This window comes from Phragmites australis, chromosome 9 (genome assembly GCF_958298935.1).
Source record: "Phragmites australis chromosome 9, lpPhrAust1.1, whole genome shotgun sequence".
NCBI lineage: Eukaryota > Viridiplantae > Streptophyta > Magnoliopsida > Poales > Poaceae > Phragmites > Phragmites australis.
Genome location: NC_084929.1, coordinates 3759350 through 3779337, shown reverse-complemented (window position 1 = coordinate 3779337; position 19988 = coordinate 3759350). Strand labels below are relative to the sequence as shown.

At 43.6% G+C, this 19988-nt stretch overlaps 4 protein-coding genes across 4 annotated transcripts; 2 read left to right on the top strand and 2 right to left on the bottom strand.

Annotated features, from left to right (window-relative positions):
- Positions 1 to 1745: 1745 nt before the first annotated feature.
- On the bottom strand, positions 1746 to 2330 carry LOC133929636 (uncharacterized). The gene has a single exon (XM_062376430.1). The coding sequence runs from the start codon at positions 2328 to 2330 to the stop codon at positions 1746 to 1748; it is 585 nt and encodes a 194-aa protein (XP_062232414.1).
- A 3889-nt stretch (positions 2331 to 6219) lies between these two features.
- LOC133929635 (uncharacterized) lies at positions 6220 to 7290 on the top strand. The gene has a single exon (XM_062376429.1). It carries the CDS (start codon positions 6220 to 6222, stop codon positions 7288 to 7290), a length of 1071 nt encoding a protein of 356 aa, XP_062232413.1.
- Positions 7291 to 11822: 4532 nt separating this feature from the next.
- On the bottom strand, positions 11823 to 13717 carry LOC133928434 (uncharacterized). Its single transcript, XM_062374763.1, has 2 exons — positions 13435 to 13717; positions 11823 to 12056 (listed from the first exon to the last, which is right to left on the bottom strand). Exons 1-2 carry the CDS (start codon positions 13656 to 13658, stop codon positions 11966 to 11968), a joined length of 315 nt encoding a protein of 104 aa, XP_062230747.1. The 5' UTR covers positions 13659 to 13717; the 3' UTR covers positions 11823 to 11965.
- Positions 13718 to 13835: 118 nt separating this feature from the next.
- LOC133929634 (protein transport protein SEC31-like) lies at positions 13836 to 18309 on the top strand. Its single transcript, XM_062376428.1, has 7 exons — positions 13836 to 14790; positions 14928 to 15033; positions 15150 to 15216; positions 15483 to 15527; positions 16507 to 16562; positions 16704 to 16828; positions 17581 to 18309. The coding sequence occupies exons 1-7, from the start codon at positions 13836 to 13838 to the stop codon at positions 17583 to 17585; spliced, it is 1359 nt and encodes a 452-aa protein (XP_062232412.1). The 3' UTR covers positions 17586 to 18309.
- Positions 18310 to 19988: the final 1679 nt, after the last annotated feature.

Here is a 19988-nt window from a genome sequence, read left to right as displayed (position 1 = left end):
CTGCTATATGTTAATGTTTATTTATCTGTGAAAGCAAAATGGGTCAATCATGGAGTCATCGAGATGCTATGCTTTCCATCAGGTTACTCTACTGCGACAAGAATTATAAATTGTTTGATCTCCTTTCTCTTTTGGCAATGGTGGTTTATTCTTTCAAGGAGCATCACGTAGCGAAGCAGGCTTCCTGGGTGAAGGTGACCACTAGAAGGAAATTCTAATAGAAAAAGGAAACTCTACAGTACTCTTTATAGAAAGCTCTATAAAATTCTGATCTATACCGTTCTTCTTTAATTCAAAGGTTAGCATATGTAATTACTCTCTTCATTTTTCAATACTTATCACTTTTGATCAAACACGCATAGTAATACGTACTAAGGATAATACTAATTTTAAATGAAAAATGACAAAAATACTCTTAAAAATTAGTCCAAATATTCTAGAACCTACTGTAAATAGATATTTTATAAGAATAAAATTGAAAACTACATCTTAAAAACGTGAAGTGACAAGTATTTGAAAACAAATAAAATAATCAAAATTGATCCGTATTAAAAAACAGAGAAAATAAAAAAAGAGGAAACACGTGGCATAAAAAAAATCTTTTTATGAAATATATTCCGATAGGATTTCCTTCCGACCACCCCAGCACCTCGAGTCTGGTCAAACTGACACCACCCTGCACTTGCACTCCCCACACCTTGCGTGCCATGTCCACGGAGCCTCCTCCGCCGTCGCCGGCGAGCCCTCGCAGCGCGCAGCGGCGACGTCAGTGTGCGGCCGCGGTGGCGGCTTCCACAGCAGCGTGCCTCGCACCGCTGGCCGTGTTCCTGGCGGTGCTCGTCCTCGCGCCGACCCTCCTCCCGCGGTTGCTCCTCCGGCCTCACCACGTCGTTCCCTACGTCGCCTCAGCCGAGCTCCGCGTCCTGTCCTTCGAAGCCGCGCCCTCCGCCGTCAAGTACAACCTCTCCGCCGTCCTCAGGTTCGACGGCCCGCCGGGCCTGTACGAGCGCCGGTACACAGGGATCAGGGCCGCGCCGTTCTACGCCTGTCAAGAGCTCGGCACCGCCGCGGCGCTGCCGGTGGCGTGGGCCGGCGTGCAGCGCGTGCCACCCGGCCGTCGCGCGCGCGCGGTGGTCGTGGCGCTCGCGCGGGAGCGGGCCGAGGGGTGGATCAGCGTCAAGGTAGCCGTGCGCGCCGCGCAGGACGGCGCGGAGAGCGACTTCGCGTGCGTGCTGAGCCTCCCGCGCCGTCCAAGATCGACGGAGGCGCTGTTACCGGCACGGCCGAGGTGTTCGACGGCGGCAGTTGCGTCGACGCCATCCGCGGCGAGATCTAGACGTCGCCGCTGGTCGGTGGCTGCAGCTAGTAGAGCATATATGCGTTGAGAATGGGATTGCTTGTTCAGTTGGGCTGCGTGTGTAGATATTAATCTTGACAGCTATGTTTTGTGTACTAAGTATATTGGTCCACGTGATCTTGTATTGTGTAAGACATGTGTAATAGGAAGAAGTAGGCCTGGCAACGGGTCGGGTCGGGTCGGGGCCCCGCGGGTTTTAGACCCGGTGGGTGCGGGGGTGGGTGCGAAAGTGTACCCGCGGGGGTCGCGGGTCGGGTCCCCGCAGCGGGTCGGGTCGGGTTCGGGGAGACAAGTTCACCCGTGGGGTATCCACGGGGGCCCGCACCCCGCAGCCGCCAGGCAGCCCGCAAGCCGCAGCCCGCACTCCCGTAGCGCTCAGACGCTCAGCTCAGTAGCCCACGAAGGCACCACTCGTAACCCTAGCCGGCCCGTCCGCCCGTGACCCCATCCGGCCATCCGTTCCGTCCGCATTGCAGTTGCAGCACAGCAGCAAGCCAGCAATTCCCCAATCCGCAATCCCCAGCCGCCACCGCCAGAGTCCAGACCGCCGCCCGCCGGCGTCGCAGCCCCCAGGCGCCCGCACCTCCATGCCGTCCTGACTCCTGCCCGGCTGCGCCTGCCCCTGCCCGTAGCCCGTCCCGCCGAGCCGTCCGCCCGTCCCGCCGAGCCGTCCGCCCGTCCCGCCGAGCCGTCCGCCCGTCCCGCCGAGCCGTCCGCCCGTCCGCGCTAGCTGCCGCCAGCCACCAGGATCCCGCCGGCCGCCGGAGCTCGACCAGTCGACCTGCAGCGGGCCAGCGGTGGTGGTGTGCTGCCTGCCTCGGGCTGGTTCGGATCCAATAGCTGGGAGACGGCGGCCGCCCGTGCAGCGTCCTTTTCCTCTCCCTCCCGCGTGACCGCGTCCTGGCCTCTTCGTCCATTCGTCGCCTCCTCTGCCCTCACCGCCCGAGTGCCTGCGGCCTGCTTGCCTCTGCATTCTCTCAAGTTCCCGAGTGCCTTCGCCTGACTGAGGTAGTGAGGTTCGACTTCTCTCAAGTTTGCCATACCAGTTCCAGTTGCCTTTTTATCTTCTTGCAGTGCCAGTGAGAGAGAGGACTAAGGCTACAAAAGTACAAAGCGAGAATTTCAAATAGAAACCGACGGTCTGATCTGAGAAAGATATTATTTTGTATATGGTTACATGTTGTGTAGCGATATTATTTTGTATATGGTTACATGTTGTGTAGCGATGTAGATGACTAGATGTTATAGATGACTATACAACAATTGATATCCTGAAATTTCTTGCACATAAAGTCATAAATTGTATAATCCAGTGATCTGTTACCTCCTTGTGCATTGATAGAAGTTGTACAAATTGTCATAGTGCTGTTATGCTGTAATTTATTGTTCAGGTATTTGCAAAATTGGGGATGAATGGATGTCATCTTAGTTCTGTAGCATGTACCAGTACATTCTGATATCTTATCTCTAGGTTACACTTGTGCTTGAAAGATAATATTTGATTGATGATGGAAAGAGTAAATATGATAATTCATTACTATTCATATTGCGTACGTTGGTTCTCAGTGACCTGTTAGTTGTCATGGTCTTTGATCAGCTTATATATTTTTTCCAGGTATGCAGAACATGTCAAATCCTAGTACTAGTGGATCTTGTGCTGGTGGGGCAACTGGTGGTCATGCTGTTGCACAACCATCTAGCTCAGCAGCACAATTGGAATCTCAAGGTACTCGTACTGATGATGTGTTTGAGGTAGAGGATGATGTTACTGTTGGTAGTAAGAGGAAACTAAAATCTTCTGTCTGGCAAGAGTTTGATAGAATTAAAATAAATAATGCATGGAAAGCTAAATGCACATGGTGTAAGAAACTTCTAGGAGGAGAGACAAGAAATGGTACCAAACACTTGCATGGGCACCTTGAGATTTGTCCAGATCGAGCAGTTAGAAAGGGCTTAAAACAGTCTAGTCTTAAGTTAACAACAAACCCACAAGACGGGACAATTACCTTAGAGAAACATGTGTTTGATCAAGATGTGGCTAGGAAAGAACTTGCACTTATGATATGTATCCATGAGTACCCTCTATCTATTGTGGACCATGTTGGCTTTAGAAAGTTTTGTGGTGCATTGCAACCTGCATTCAAAGTGATGTCTAGAAACACAATTAGGAAGGACATACTGGATATGTATGAAGTGCAAAAGCATTCTATGGTCAAGTACTTTCATCAATGTCAATCTCGTGTTGCCATCACCACGGACATGTGGACAGCAAATCATCAAAGGAAAGGCTACATGGCAGTGACAGCACATCACCTTGATGATGAGTGGAGGTTGAAAAGTTTCATTGTGAGGTAATATTGATTTTGTTCTTTCTTCTCTATATTGGTTCAATTTTATGTTACAGTCCCTCATTCACTACTAAAGTTTCCTATGTTGTAATGTGTAGGTTCATTTATGTTCCAGCCCCTCATACTGCCGAAGTAATAACTGATGTTCTTCATGAAGTTATTATGGATTGGAACATTGAGAGGAAACTGTCCACTATAACCCTTGATAATTGCAGCACCAACGATAATCTCATAGAGAGAATGACAGATAAGTTGCCACTTTCCACTTGTATGTTGCAGGGTAAATTGATACATATGCGTTGTGCTGCACACATATTAAATCTAATTGTGAAAGATGGAATGTCTGTCTTGGAGAAGGGGATTGAAAGGGTTCGAGATAGTGTTGGATTTTGGACAGCCACACCTAAAAGGCATGAGAGGTTTCAAAAAATGACTTCCCAAATGAACATTTCATATGAAAAAAGAATTGCTCTTGATTGTAAAACTAGATGGAATTCAACTTATCTAATGCTTAGCACTGCAATAGGGTACCAAGAGGTCTTTGAACGCCTTGCTCAACGTGATAAATTGTTTACTCCTTGTTCTCCAACTAAAGATGATTAGAATTTTGCTAAAGAACTTTGTGATAGATTGAAGATGTTCTATGATGTTACTGAGTTATTGTCAGGCACCAGATATGTAACGGCAAATCTTTTCTTTCCCAAAATATGCAATATTTATTTGGCTATTAGGAAATGGCAAGCTAGCAGCAACTCTAAGGTAGAAGAAATGGCAAAGTTGATGAAAGAGAAATTTAATAAATATTGGTCAGATGTTCATGGTTTGATGGCTGTTGCTGCTGTCCTAGATCCTAGGTACAAACTGCAATTGTTGAATGCTCTTTTTCTCAAAATTAATGGGACAGAAAGTGCAGCTAGGGAACACGTTGAAAAGGTTAGAGACTTGTTGTACAGCTTGGTGTTGCAATACCAAGATACCATGGAGGGTATTGCAACAACAGATGGTTCCGATACTAGAGCTAGTGTTGTTGCTCAGACCAAAGATGATGATGACTGGATTGACACATTCGATGAATACATAGCAAAGCAACCAGCTGCGACGTCTTCTTATGTGCGTACAGAGCTGGATTTGTACTTGGAGGAGCCACTGCTACCTAGAACACAAGATTTGGATATCATACACTGGTGGCAATATGCAGGGCTCAAATATCCTACTTTGCGAAAGATTGCTCGAGATGTTATGGCAATTCCCGTGACAACAGTAGCATCCGAGTCACTATTTAGTACCGGTGGGAGGATAATTAGTCCATCTCGAAGTAGTCTTGCTCCACAAATGGTAGAAGCACTTATGTGTATGCAAGCTTGGTCTCGAGCTGATATGTTAGGTAACAATACTTATGCATTTCTATATTTCAATACTTATGTGTAACTAACATGTGCATGCACTAACTTGTGAACATTATGTTATTAGGGTATCAATCCACTTTTTCAGGCGCATTGAGGACTTGTCTTGAGGATGAAGAGGAAGAAATGGTAATATCATTCTATCATTTTTTTTAAATTGTTATCCTTATCTATCATTTAACATATGATTGTGCTAATGATGCTCTCTATATTTAGGAGGAACTTGATTCAGCTATTATTGATTGAACGAAGAATTAGAGGAAGAATTGAAGCTCTACAATTTGTTGTGACTCCATACTTATCTTCATCTATTATTGTTAACTTTTATTTGATCACTGAGCAAGACGTGTTGTAATAACTAGTAATGTACTATTTATTTTGTTGTTGGCTTGTGTAGCTTGTTGCTTTGGCTACTTGCTTACTGTCAAGTGTCAAGTGTGAAAGTGGTATTTATGAATTGTCTTCAATAGTTCAATGTGTGGATATGTGAGGATAAAACCATGAGATGGTTTGCTATTATGTAAGGATGCTGATAAAACTATGTTTTGTACTTCTGTATGTTTGTTGTTTAGTTGTTTCTAAGTTCTATACTTTTGTACATGTGTGAATGCATGGTTCATGGTTGATTTCATTATTCGGTGCATCTGCTACTATTGCATGTTCGGGTCCCCGCGGGTGCCCACGGGTCCCCGTCGGGGTTCGGGTCCCCACGGGTCCCCGTCGGGTTTCGGGTCCCCGCGGGGTTCGGGGTCGGGTTCAATTTTGCACCCGCAAAGTGGTTCGGGTTCGGGTCGGGTTTTTTAATTCGGGTTTCGGGTCGGGTTCGTTCTGGTTGCACCCGGCCCCGACCCGACCCGACCCGTTGCCAGGCCTAGGAAGAAGTCTGTAGAAGGGGCATGTATGTTTACCGAGCTGGCTAAGCTAGTTATTTTATTAGCATTATATATGTATACTAGAGTCTTCTCCTCTGTACTGTAACTGAAGAAGCAGAGTATACAACCAGAAAAAGATTTTCCCCAAGCGTGTGTTAGTAGCTTGCTTGATCGATCCTGAGCTTAGAAGCTAACAAGTGGTATTCAGAGCTTGGTAAAGAGGCGGCGACTAGCGTTGCATGTCCAAGTATCAACCAGCGGCAGGCAATATGTTTGACGGTTCGGCAGGGAAGGAGAGCTCCGTCATGCTTCAGTACCCGATGCTGACGAAGAGCAACTTCTCAGCATGGAGCATCAAGATGGAGGCATTCATGGATGCACAGGGCCTTTGGGATGCTACAGAGCCCGTTGATTTGAAAGGAGCTGTTGATCAACGGAAGGACAAGATGGCTAGGGCTGTCATCTTTCAAGCTATCCCTGAAGACACCCTTTTTCTTGTTGCAGAGAAGAAGACTGCAAAAGAAGTTTGGGAGGCCCTTAAAACCATGTTCCTTGGAGCTGACCACATCAAGCAAGCTCGAATTCAGACGCTGAAAGATGAACTAGAAGCGCTGTGTATGAAGAGTTCAGATAACGTGGATGAATTTGCTGGGAAGATGTGTACTCTGGCAACAAGAATCAGAGAGTTGGGTGAAGCAATGAAGGATGATTATGTGGTGACAAGGATGCTACGTTCACTACCAAATAAATTTCTCCCCATCGTGACTACAATCGAGCAATTCGCTGATCTGAAGGTCATGTCGGTGGAAGAATTAATTGGTCGTGTCCGCACGTATGAGGAGCGCTTGTGGAATGGCGATGATGGGGATGATGAACACCTTTTGCTCACCAAGGCTGAGTGGCAGTCTCGGATGAAGAAAGGTGGTGGTGATTCTTCTTTTGGTTCAAAGTCGCGTGAAGGCTTTAGTAGCCGTGGTCGCAGCAACTATCGTGGCAGAGGTCGCGGGCGTGGCCAAGGAGGTCATGGAACCAGCATTACACTAAACCAAGAAAGTAACACCTCGCATGGATTTGGTGTTAACAGAGATAGAAGCAAGGATCATTGTTATAACTGCGGAAAATTGGGGCACCATGCTAAAGATTGCCGCAGTAAGCGTCGCTACGAGGAGTCTAATCTCATGCATGCCCAAGAGGATGAACCAGCATTGCTGTTGTTTGTGTACGAGGTGCAAGCACCAAAGATGGTAATGTTAAATGAGGAAAAGTTGGTTCCAAAGCTCCACACTGAAGAAGAAGATGTTCAGATTTAGCCTGAGGTATGGTACCTCAACAATGGCGCAAGCAATCATATGACAGGATAACGAACCAAGTTCAAGGAGTTTGATGATGGAATTTGCGACCAAGTGCGTTTTGGTGATGGTTCAGTAGTGCAGATCAAAGGAAAGGGCTCCATCCTGTTCGAATGTAAGAATGGTGAGCATCGCTTACTTCATGATGTGTATTATATACCAAGCTTGTGCAACAATATTATTAGTCTTGGACAGTTGACTGAACAAGGCAGTAGGATAGTGTTAGAAGGATTGTTTTTTAGAGTATATGATAAAAACGAAAACCTCTTGATGAAAGTCAGACGGTCTGCCAACCGGCTGTATAAATTACTGCTGCATACTTGTGATCCTATCTGTTTAATGGCAAGCTTGAATGATCTGGCGTGGCTATGGCATGCGCGGCTCGGACATGTGAATTTTCATGCACTTAAGTTCATGTCTGAGAAAGGATTGATCTCTAGCCTACCAAGAATAGATCATCCCATTGGTCGCAAAGCATGCTAGAACTCCATTCCCTTCATTTGCAAGTTTCAGATCTCAGAGGAAGCTTGAATTGGTACATGCTGATATTTGTGGTCCGATCACTCCGAGCACATTAGCTGGTAACAAGTATTTCTTACTTCTAGTTGATGACTTTACTCGTATGATGTGGGTGTATGTTATCAAGGCAAAAAGTGATGCATTTGAGGCCTTCAAGAAATTTAAAGTTCTAGCTGAAAATGAATGTGACCACAAGATCAAGGTGCTGAGAACTGATCGTGGAGGGGAGTTCTTATCATATCAGTTCACAAAAATTTGTGAGAAAGAGGGAATTCAGCGACACCTCACAGCTCCATACACACCACAACAAAATGGTGTTGTGGAAGAAGAAATCGGTCTGTATTGGAGATGGAAAGAACCTTGCTCAAAACTATGAAGATTCCAGGAAAAATGTGGGGCGAGGTAGTAAGACATGTTGTGTATATCCTTAACCGTGTGTCAACTAAAGCTCTCACTGGTATGACACCTTTTGAAGCATGGGCAGGAAGGAAGCCACATGTGGGGCATTTGAGGGTATTCGGCTGTGTAGCGCATGTTAAAATTCCTAGCGTATACACCAAGAAACTTGATGACCGGAGCATTGCTATGATATATCTTGGAGTAGAACCAGGGAGCAAGGCGTATCGTCTTTATGATCCTCAAAATCATAAAATCCATATTAGCATGGATGTGGTATTTGAAGAAGGAAGACAATAGGATTGGAATAAACTGAATGTAGCTAACATTGACTATTATGTAGAATTTTCTATTATTGAAGATGCAGGTGATATAAATGTGGAAAACAACTCAGATGGTGCTGGGGTTCTAGAACCTGAACATATGACTTTCACTGAGGCCTCACCAAAATCACAAGGTGTGGTGAGCTCAGTATCTCCAACAAGTTCAGCGACTACATCGACAACAGTATCTACTCCCTCATCAAGTTATCCTGAAGATGAATAACCAACAAAATTTGGCTCCCTTACTAAAATTTATGCAAGAACTCAAGAAGTAGAAACTATGATGAATTATCTCTATTGGCAACTGAGGAACCAATATCATATCAAGAAGCTGCACGTGAAGAAAAGTGGCAAGATGCCATGAAACAAGAATTTGACGCTATAGAAAAGAACAAGACCTGGAAGTTGATTGAATTACCACCTGGACATAAACCCGTTGATGTAAAGTGGGTCTACAGATTGAAGAAGGATCCTGATGGTAAAGCAATTAAACATAAAGCAAGGCTCGTGGCAAAGGGTTATGTGCAGCAAAAAGGGATTGATTATGAGGAGGTCTTCGCTCCAGTAACAAAGATTGAAACAGCGAGACTCTTACTTGCTCTCTCGGCACAACGCGGATGAAAAGTGCATCATCTTGATGTCAAATCGCCTTTCTTGAATGGCGACCTGCAAGAAGAAGTATATGTCCAACAACCAGAAGGGTTTGTGAAAAAGGGACACGAGGACAAGGTATACAAACTGTCGAAGGCACTCTATGGATTGCGTCAGGCACCTAGAGCATGGAATGTTTGCCTTGACAAGAGTTTGAAAAATATGGGTTTTGTGAAGTGTCCTCAAGAGCAAGCCGTGTATAAGAGAAGCCATGGTGTAGAAACTCTGATTGTTGGTGTTTATGTAGATGATCTGCTAGTCAGCGGAACAAGCAGCAAAGAAATCATAGAATTTAAGCTGCAGATGATGAAAGAGTTCGAAATGAGTGACTTAGGTCTGCTCTCTTACTATGTTGGCATTGAGGTGGAGCAATCAGAATATGGGATCAAACTCAAGCAGTCGTCATATGCTAGAAAGATTTTGCAACAAATAGACATGGAGGAGTGCAATCCCACTAGTTACCCCATGGATGCAAATCTGAAACTCGGCAAGGATGAAGAAGGCAAACCAGTGAATGCCATAGAATATAGGCGCATAGTTGGAAGCCTAAGATACTTGACAAATACACGACTAGATCTCGCTTATTCGGTTGCAGTGGTAAGCAGATTTATGCAAAGACCAACAAGTTTACATCTACAAGCTATAAAGCAAATCCTTAGGTATGTGAAAGGCAGAATCGACTTTGGTTTGATGTATGCAAAAGTAGCAGCAAAAGAGGTGTTAACCGGGTATAGTGATAGCAATCTTGCTGGTGATATAGTTGACAGGAAGAGCACTAGCGGGAAAGTGTTTTACTTCCTTGGAAATATTGTAGCATGGGCTTCACAGAAGCAAAGAAGTGTCGCTTTGTCATCATGTGAAGCAGAATTCATGGCAGCTACTGGAGCAGCATGTTAAGGCATTTGGCTCAGAAGGTTGTTAGTTGAGTTGACTGGAGAAACATCAAAGCCAATCACACTATACGTCGATAACAAGTCAGCTATTGAATTGATGAAAAATCCAGTATTTCATGGAAGAAGCAAACATATTGATACTCATTTCCATTTCATCCGTGAATGTGTTGAGAAAGGACTGATTATTGTCAAGCATGTTTGTACTGAAGACCAGAGAGCTGACATCCTCACAAAAGCACTTCCAAGAATTAAGTTCTGCAAGATGCGTGATCTGTTGGGAGTGAAAAATACAACTAGACAATGTCAGGATTAGAGGGGAGAATGTAGATATTAATCCTGATAGGTATGTTTTGTGTACTAAGCATATTGGTCCACGTGACCTTGTGTTGTGTAAGACATGTGTAATAGGAAGAAGCCTGTAGATGTAGCACGTATGTTTCTCGAGCTGGCTAAGCTAGTTATTTTATTAGCATTATATATGCATATTAGAGTCTTCTCCTCTGTATTGTAAATAAAGAAGCAGAGTATACAACCAGAAAAAAGTTTTCCCCAAACGTGTGTTAGCTTTCTTGATCGATCCTGAGCTTAGAAGCTAACAGCGGGCCCTGGATTCATTTCACGTGACGTGCACGCGTGGGATCGATCATGCATTGTGTTTGACTCAAAATGTGATCAACATTAGTAACCGTCATTTTCAATTAGCGGTTATCGTGTTCATTAGAGACACCCATTCAACATGTATTTATAAGATCATCTCAGTAGTATGTATATCTTTTTAGGTGGTTTGCACATTTTTTTAGTATATTATATTTTATATACAAATATAAAGGTATTATCAAAATCTATTAAAATTGATGGACTTTTTTTTTCAATTTTTTCATGTAGTTCACATCAGAGTATCTTAGAATGAGTATATAAGTATACTCATAGTGATAAAGGAGTATATTCAGTTTATTTTATTTTTTCATAATATTTTTTCTACTGGGATTTTAAAGAGTTTTTTATGACATATTACGATTATATTTCTCCTTATATTTTTTTCACATAATTTTTAGAGAAGTTTTCATTGCGCTATATATAAATGACAAAGCTGATCAAGGGGAAGTGTTTGACACAAAATGTGATTAGCATTAGTAACTGTCATTTTCAATTAACGTTTATCATGTCCATTAGAGACACACATTCAACATGTATATATATAGGATCAACAGTGCAGTAATACAATCTGATTTTGAATCAATTCTCGAGTTCATACTCTACACAATATTCTACGACACATTGCACCAGCTTCCGTTCATAAGTGTTCATGTGGCATTTGAACAACTTTCTGGACAAGAGTGAGAGCCCGAGAAGACCTGATCTCACAGAACCATATACACGTGGCGCGTGCATAAGTTCCCAAGCGTCTCCGTGTTGTACCTGGAATTGGAACTAAACACAATCAAACATTTGCAGATAGTATCGTCTCAAAAAAAAACACACACTTGGAGATAGTACATGTTGTAACTCTTGCATTCTTAGTGACAAATGCTTTTTTTTTTTCAGATTTTCATCTAGAAGACTGCAGTGAGCCAGTAACTCTGCATCATCAAGGCTCACATACTTGGCCAAAACAAGATTCCATCACTGACGCAGTCGCTAATTAGGCCTTTGCATCAAGCACTCAACTGGAAGTATTATTTATAAATTTCTGCATATGCAATTCTTCAAATGAGGAAGGCAAATCCATTGCAAATAAGTCGGAAACGAAACTTCGTCAAACAAGCACGGAGTGTTTATTCATATATCATCAAATAAGATACAGCATTCGAACAACGCAAATGCCATAAACAGAAGTAGGCAATAGTAAGGCAATTATTTGCTTCTCTTGACCGCACGCCTTCCCTGGCCCTTCTTTGGCGGACCCTTGCCACGACGCTTCAACATTTCCAGCTTGGACAGGCGCCTGTAGAAAGGAGAGATGTAGATAAGATAACCGCTCATAGTATGATCTTGCAGAGAGAAGTTCCATCTCACAATATGCTTGACTCACGATAATCTAGTTAGCCAAAACATGAAACAATATGATGTATTTAGATCTGCACTTCAGAATGGAACACTAATATAACTATCATGCTTGATTCATGACAATCGTGCCTATGCTTTAGCTTGCAGTTCAGCCCCCAGGAGGTTTCTGTCTCCAGGCAGAAACCTCAAACCTCAGACACCAGCCTGTTACTTCTATAAGCATTTTAATTTGAGCAGACTCCACATGTTCATTGTGAAATCTGCAGTTCTTTGTCTGGTTGACCCTGCACAATACTAGAAGCATAGACATGTAATTTAGATGAACAGCACCACAAGCTTTTTTTTTACACCCAGAATCACAAATAAGATACTGTAAAATTGAAGGCTTTGGCTTTCAGAAGACGTAAAACAAGTCAGGTTACACATGTAGCTTTTGCATTTGTTAATATTTATTCTTGTCGAAGGATACCACTAAACAAGTGTTGTAACCACTCCCAGCCTAGTTTCCTGGTAATCAGTACTGAATAGACCTGAGATGCAAACCCAAGTATCTAACAAAACTCAACTGGGAATTGGCCAGTTTTTTCTGGTTTCAACTGAAACCCAGAATAAAGGATCCAGTTCTTGCGTATTTTTCCAAATATGTTTCCAAATATTTTTGTAGTCATGGTTACATCACACGACAATGCAAAAAAAAAAAAAAAAAAAAAGACAGTGGAAACTGGTATTTCAATACTGGTGAGTGAAAAAAAAAGCTCAATTGCATGATCCACCCAATTAATTGATTAGGAGAACTAACTTCAACATGACCAAATGTTGAATGATCCATGTCCTGATTTACTATAAATCATCCAAGCAAAAGGTTTGGATGAATACAGGTACGTGTTAGTTGTCATATCTAGTAAAATGTGTACACAGCTAGTAAGGTGTGTAAAACCTGGTGCATTAATAAACACATTCTTGGGATGACACCAATCAAGGTATCCTATGTGACACCAAATGACCAAATCTGCATATCACAGAACCAGTCTATCTAGACAAGCTAAAGTAGTGCCATGCCATAGTTCCCTAAGTGCATGACCACACATAACCAACAAGAAAAACATACGCATTTCCGTGCCAAGGAACACCACGCTCCAAATGGCACTGGGCAACCTGAACCCCTGATTGCAACAATCAAGAACTACTACAAACGCCTGTGAACCCATCAACTTGGCATCAGTGAGGCGTATCAACGAACACGTTCCCGGGCGTCACCGAGATGCCTTTCTGACTCGGGGGGGGGGGGGGGGGGGGAGGCGGCGGCGGCCACTTACTCCTTCTCCTCCCGGGCCATGACGAGCGGGTCGTCGCGCTTGATGTCGTAGGGGTACCACTGCGCGACCTGCTCCCCGACCAGCTTCCTCCGCAGCAGCTTCGTCGCCGCGCGCTTCCCCGTCGGGTTCACCGCGTGGCCGAAGATGGCCGCCCGCCCCTCCGCCGCGCCCGCCGCGCCCGCCGCCGCCAGCAGCCGCCGCAGCCCGCCCGCCGCCGCGCTCATCTCTCTCTCTCTCTCTCTCGCTCTCGGTGGGATGGCTCGCGATCTGACGGACCGACGGCCCAGATCGCCCGAAGAGATACTTGAGCTAAATCTGATCGGCTCTTTTTTTTTTCTTTTTGCTGTATTTCACACAAGAATTGGTTTCAAAAAACCACATGTGCTCCATTTAAAAAACACATGTGCTGTGAATCTGTACTACTTAAAAAATACGCTCAGCGTCCTGTTCCGCTCGCATTCCCGTTTCGCTCCCGATTCCCGTTCCGCTCCCACCGTCCCCGTCCGTGCAATCCCATTCCCGCAGCTCCCCTCTCAGACCCAGCCACGAGCCGCCGCCCCCCTCTCAGATCCGGCCCAGCCACCCCCCTCCCCCATCCCCGCGTCTTCCCTCCGCCGCTAGCCAGCCCCGTCTCCCCTCCATCGCGAGTGGACGCCGCCGATACCCGACCTCCTCCTCCACTTCGCCGCCGCCGCCTCCTCCTCCAAGAACCACCACTAGCCGCACCACTGGTTTCCGGCGCTTCCGGCCCTCCTCCGCCTCCACCTCGCGTCGCCCTCCCTCCCCGCGGCCAAGCAGATCCACGGCGCGCGCTCGGCGCCGGGGTGCCGCCCGCCCACCCGCTGCTTGGCAAGCACCTCCTCTTCCACCTCGACTCCCTCCGCGCCCCGCCGCTCCGCTACGCCGTCGCCGTCCTATCCCGCATCCTCCCCAACCCGGACCCCTTCTCCCTCAACACCATCCTCCGCATCGCCGCGTCCTCGCCCCGCTCGCGCCTTGCGCTCGCGCTCCACCGCCGCGGCCTCGCGCCGCCCGACACGCACACCTACCCGCCGCTGCTCCACGTGTGCGCGCCTCCTCGCGCTCCGCGACGGGGAGCGCCTCCACGCCGAAGCCGCCAAGAACGGGCTCGCTGCGCTCGTCTACGTCAAGAATTCGCTCGTCCACCTCGACGGCGTGTGCGGCCTGTTCGAGAGCGCGCACAGGGTGTTCGACGAAATACCCGTGCGCGAGCGCAATCTCGTCTCCTGGAACTCGATGCTCAACGGGTTCGCGGCCAATGGCCGCCCAAACGAGGTGCTCACCGTCTTCCGGGAGATGTTGGATGTCGACTTCAAGCCGGATGGATTCACTATGGTGAGTGTGTTGACAGCATGCGCTGAGATCAAGGTGCGAGCTGTCTTAGAATGCATATTTCACGTGTTCCAGATGACTGATTGATGTATCAAGGTGCGAGCTCTCTTTGCTCCTCAGTTTTTTTCTCCTACATGCAGTACTGGTCGGGAAGGGGGCCCGGGCGAGGAGCGGTTACAGAGGAGTCGGTGCCGAGCTAGGAGACGAGGAACCGGAGCGAGCTGGGTCACGGTGCAACAGCATCTGGTGAGTATAGCTTGCTGTCATTTTGTGCCCCCAGAATTGTTCAAGTGCTGGAGAGAAGGATTTAGTGAAGCACTGAAACACCTCTAAAGACCAAAGTACGCTTGATGTGCTCACAGGTACATTTTGAAGGTGACAATTGGCAGAAACTATGTTGGGAATATTGTGGAATACCGGGATTTCTGTGTAAGTTGATAACCACCAATACATTTAATTTATACTGCCTACTTGAAAGTCATACAACCATAGAGTTTATTTCTGTTATTTTGGAACAATCACACCAGATTTTGGGTATGTTTATGACTCTGCAACATAAATGCTCCATTCTATTTTGCCTTCATTGATATGAACTAGCACATTCAAGACAAAACATTTCTTAATTTTAATGTGTTCTAGCGAATTGCAGAGTTTTTTCAGAATATTTAATGACTTATCTTCCTGTCTTTTGGCAGGTAAGAAACTACACTCTTGTCCCTACAATCAACAACAGCATTAAGGTGAGTTCTTATTAACGGAAGCTTTTCATTTGATGCTTGTAAGATATGTTAGCAACCTAGCATAGAACTTGACAGTGTTGTAATAAACTGGTACAGTCTCTCAAATTAACATTTGTGTGTTTGAGGCCTTCACAATGTTTACTAAATTTCTCTCCCGCAGTTCATGTTAGCTTACCCGTGTGGTCACACCAGGTTCTAGAAACCTGTGAAGCCTGATAATTTTTTTTTTTTGCTGAAAACCGAAAAAAAACTGGACAGTCTGGTTTCCATAAAATGGGTTGGTTCATGGCCTTATAGACACCATTTTATCCCCATCTTTTAAAGAATGAATACATTTTTACTTGGACATGATCCAGGTATCAAATCTCGAAGATATCAGTTTTGAAAGTTTGAAAACAAGAAAAGAGATAAATTAGCTGCTTGTCATTAACCACACATGTCCTTTTTGTGTGTGTGGAAAACACAGCTCTTGAACTCTGAGTCAGAACACTGGTTCACTGCTGAGTGCTGACCTTATGGTTTTTTGGAAAGTGAACAATGCACCTGATCTCCTCAGAAATGAAGTTATCTGATATGCTATTATCGGTCCGGACCCTCCCTGCCATTCTGAGATCCTAATATTCCAAATACGGCTGTCCATTCTGAGGGTTGTTATAATTCAAATGAGCAATAAGGTTCTTGCGAAAAGAATGTTGTGTTGATGGTTTTAATTTAATATGCTGATTGCACCAAAATATACAGATTAAACAGCTCTGGTATGATGGAATTGATTATAGTTACTTGACACTTTTTTTAAAATATCCCAAAGAGAGAAATTAAATAATGTGTTTCCCTATCGCTCTATTCAGCGATATCTTTAATTGCATGACTTTTGCTATTTGATGTGGTTAAACCATTAAAGTAAGAATGATCTGACAAAAAAAAAAAGATGATTGTGTATTTCATTATGCAATTCATGCTACTCAATGTTCCTTTTCAGATGGAAGTAGGAATTGAAGATTGCTTACATATTGAGTTTGAATACAGCAAAAGCATGTAAGATCGTATGCCTGTCTGTTTGTCTGTTCTGATAAGTTTCTCACTTTGGAAACCTGCAGTATTGTTCATATTTTCCCATATTGTTCAGTACCATCTCAATGATGTGATTATTGGGAAGATATATTTTCTTCTTGTCAGAATAAAGATACAAAACATGGATCTGGAGATTCGTCGTCGGGAATCAACAGGATCAGGCTCTAACACATATGTTGAAACTGAGACTCTTGCAAAGTTTGAGTTGATGGATGGTGCTCCTGTTAGAGGTATGATAGTGATTGTATCGCATCTTTTCCATTTTTCAAATGCCCAGTTCGTTTGCATGTTTGTCCTGTGCACTGAGGTTTAGACAATGCAGTGGGTGTGTTGTAAAACATTTATGTGCATTTATTAAGCTCATAACTGCAAACTTTTTTCACCTGTAGCTTTCTCAATGCCTAAAGAGTCAAAACTTCAAAATAATGTACCTAAATATTAAAGGAATTATTTTTTAGCGATTGCGTACCTGTATGAAACAATGACAGAAACAAGTTCATTTTGAATTACCTGGTGGTGCTCTTGGGAGTTCTTCTAAATTATTATGTGGACACTGATAACTCCAAACTACTCAATTAGTTTTTTTTTTCTTTGTTGTAAAGATCAGTCCCCTTATAGAGCTTGCTGTTTTTCTGAAGTTATCCGTATTATTATGGAAGCATGTGGACACTTATTATTATGTGGACACTTATTATTATGTCAATTGTTTGATGTTTTAATTGTCCAGTTAGCTACAATTCCGTAGCTCCCATTGACGAGTGAGCCCGGGTATGCATGGCATGATACATTTCAATGAATGCCTTGTTCATGTGCAAAACTGGGGGAAAATGGAAGTTAAAGAATGTGAAAACAAGCCTAGATCTTGTTTCTTCAACCATCTGGATTTCTATGGGTGTTATTGTTTATTTGACATGCTAACATTTTCTTTTTCTATGGGTGAGGTGTCTTTTAGACTATTTGTTCTTACAAAAACACCCTGCAGGTTAAGGATGTTATGAAGAAACAGAACGAGCTTCCTCTGTGCAAGGAGGGAGATATGATAATGGATCAACTCACTGAGCTCACCAGTAAAGGTTGTGGGTGTCTACTTGTGGTTGATGGCGGGCATCATTTGATTGGGACCTTCACTGATGGTGATCTCCAGTGTACACTTAAGGAAAGCGGGCCAGCTATTTTTAATCTCACAGTTGGAGAGATGTGCAGCGGGTTTGTCAATATTAACTTGCTATGTTGTACCAGGCCTCTATGAATTCTTTTTCCCGCAAGTATGAGGTGGTATTTGGAAGGGAGCAGAAACAAGTTAAAGTTGTGGGTATTAAATGGATTCATTGTCATATTCGTTAGATGGGAGAATTCAGCGGGTAGAATGGAGATCACTAGAGGAAGCAAGGTATTTCTATTGGCTTGTTTCTGCTCCCTTCCAAAAACCAGTTACTACTTGTCAGCCGAATCATGGAAGCATGTGGTAAAAGGTGGGATACTATATTTTGATAAAAATAAGGGCGAGCTACTATATGGAAAATATTTGTCTGTTTTGACTGAAGTTTGCTGAACCGAGTTCACTTCATAGAGTGAAATTTTGATGATTGAGCTAATTGTTTGCTATTTTATTCTTGTTGGCAGACTTATCCTAACCTGTTACAAGATCATCCGGCCTATTCAACTGTCAAGCACGGCTTGTCTTGCTTATATATTGTTTAAATGCTTTCAATTCTTTTGGGTTATCTCTATGCATGAGTTGCTTCGCAATATGTAGAGCTGGAACATTTTTTCTTATTATTACCGGGCAATATTTTGTCAATGAAGATGACACTATACCTCAAAAGGTAAAAAATATATCCTTTTGCTATTTCGTTTCGATAGCAGATTCGCAAACACCATTCACCATATATACAACTTCGAGTCAAGTAATATATCATTTTGCTATTTCGTTTCGAAAAAAGTATATCCTTTTGCTATTTGTATGGCAGCGCGAGATGGAGACCTTTACCACGCTCATTGTCAAATAGATTGTTGTTTTATTGTAATGTATGTGTTTTACCTGTCAACTATTTTATCTCGTGAATTTTTTTACTCCCGTTACAACGTACGGGCATGTAACTAGTTAGTTTCAATTGCCCCTGTTTTTTTCCCTTTTATCTAGTGGCATTTTATCACAAACTTTATACCGCCATATCAGAGCATGATGAAGCCATGAGAGTCATCGAACGGAGAGGAACAATAACGAAAAAGAGCTACTCACCATATTATGCTGCAAGGATAGGACGAATCGGTTTTCGCTATTCATCAAAAGCTTCAGGGCAAGAACAATGTATAATGGTATCGTCTTATAGGCTACTTTATAGTTTCTATATAATTTTAGATGATTTAACACATAATTTCTTATACAAATCATCTTTTTAGGCGTCTCATAGTAGCTTCACACCCTGTTAATTTATAGTGGATGGAAGGTAAGAGAACATGTCTATCGTAAACAACATACGGTATAATAGCACATGAGTTGTCTTATAGCTAAATCTCACAGTTATTTCACGAGACAACGATATCTTTCTATCTTCTTCACGACATCTAAAATTCTACATAGCGATGCACATGATGACCTATAAAACGGCTGAGGTTCAGCATTGTACGTGTCCTTAGGAATGGAAAGCATAAGACTAAGTGCATAAAAAATAAACTACAATTTTTTATAACTGTGATCGTAATTCATGTGTTTTTGATCAGCATCCTCGAAAAAATATATGTTTGTTTTGTCACATCTCCTCTACATATATATTATCAGGATATCTGTATGCTATGCAAGTATTTGTCTTGTGCAAAAACTAACTTTTACAAAGATTTAGAGGTTCATTTAGCTGCTAATTTTTTTTCAAATTTTGACAAAGATTATTTCTTCTTGTCATATCATAGATTGAGCGGGAGAAAAAAAAAAAGAAACATTTCCCCTATTCTGGGTCAAATTTGAGCAAGAGACTAGGATCTAGCCATTCTAATCCCGTTCCAAATGTGCCACCACATTGAGAAAATTAACTTTTTATCATTCATAAGAACGCCCACTTTTCAAATGCCATCGACCTCGTTGTAGTTTTTACCATCGGAGAAAGTTTTTACTCGCGTGCCATTTTGCTCACCCTGTGGTGCCACCTAGCCATGCCGACGTTAAGGGAGATGCGAAATGACCTGTTTGCCCCTAGCTAAAGCCGATTTCTCTTTCTTCCTCCTTAGGTCCCGTTTGGTTGCAAGAAACGTTTCAGATTCTCTGGTGATTCTCTAGAATCCCTGCCAAACGCACCAAAACGTGAAACGTTTCACCTTGAATCACCTGAAACGTTTCTCATTTTTAACACTACGAGGAGAATCACCCAAAATGGTGTTTCACCCGTTTCGAGA

Excerpts from the sequence above, each read along its gene's own strand:
- LOC133929636 (XM_062376430.1), bottom strand. The coding sequence starts at position 2,330 with ATGCAGAGGCAAGCAGGCCGCAGGCACTCGGGCGGTGAGGGCAGAGGA.
- LOC133929635 (XM_062376429.1), top strand. The coding sequence starts at position 6,220 with ATGTCCAAGTATCAACCAGCGGCAGGCAATATGTTTGACGGTTCGGCA.
- LOC133928434 (XM_062374763.1), bottom strand. The coding sequence starts at position 13,658 with ATGAGCGCGGCGGCGGGCGGGCTGCGGCGGCTGCTGGCGGCGGCGGGC. Across the intron at positions 12,057-13,434 it reads ATGGCCCGGGAGGAGAAGGA|GCGCCTGTCCAAGCTGGAAA; the intron begins GTAAGTGGCCGC and ends TCCTTTCTACAG.
- LOC133929634 (XM_062376428.1), top strand. The coding sequence starts at position 13,836 with ATGTGCTGTGAATCTGTACTACTTAAAAAATACGCTCAGCGTCCTGTT. Across the intron at positions 15,034-15,149 it reads TCACGGTGCAACAGCATCTG|GTACATTTTGAAGGTGACAA; the intron begins GTGAGTATAGCT and ends ATGTGCTCACAG. Across the intron at positions 15,217-15,482 it reads TGGAATACCGGGATTTCTGT|GTAAGAAACTACACTCTTGT; the intron begins GTAAGTTGATAA and ends GTCTTTTGGCAG.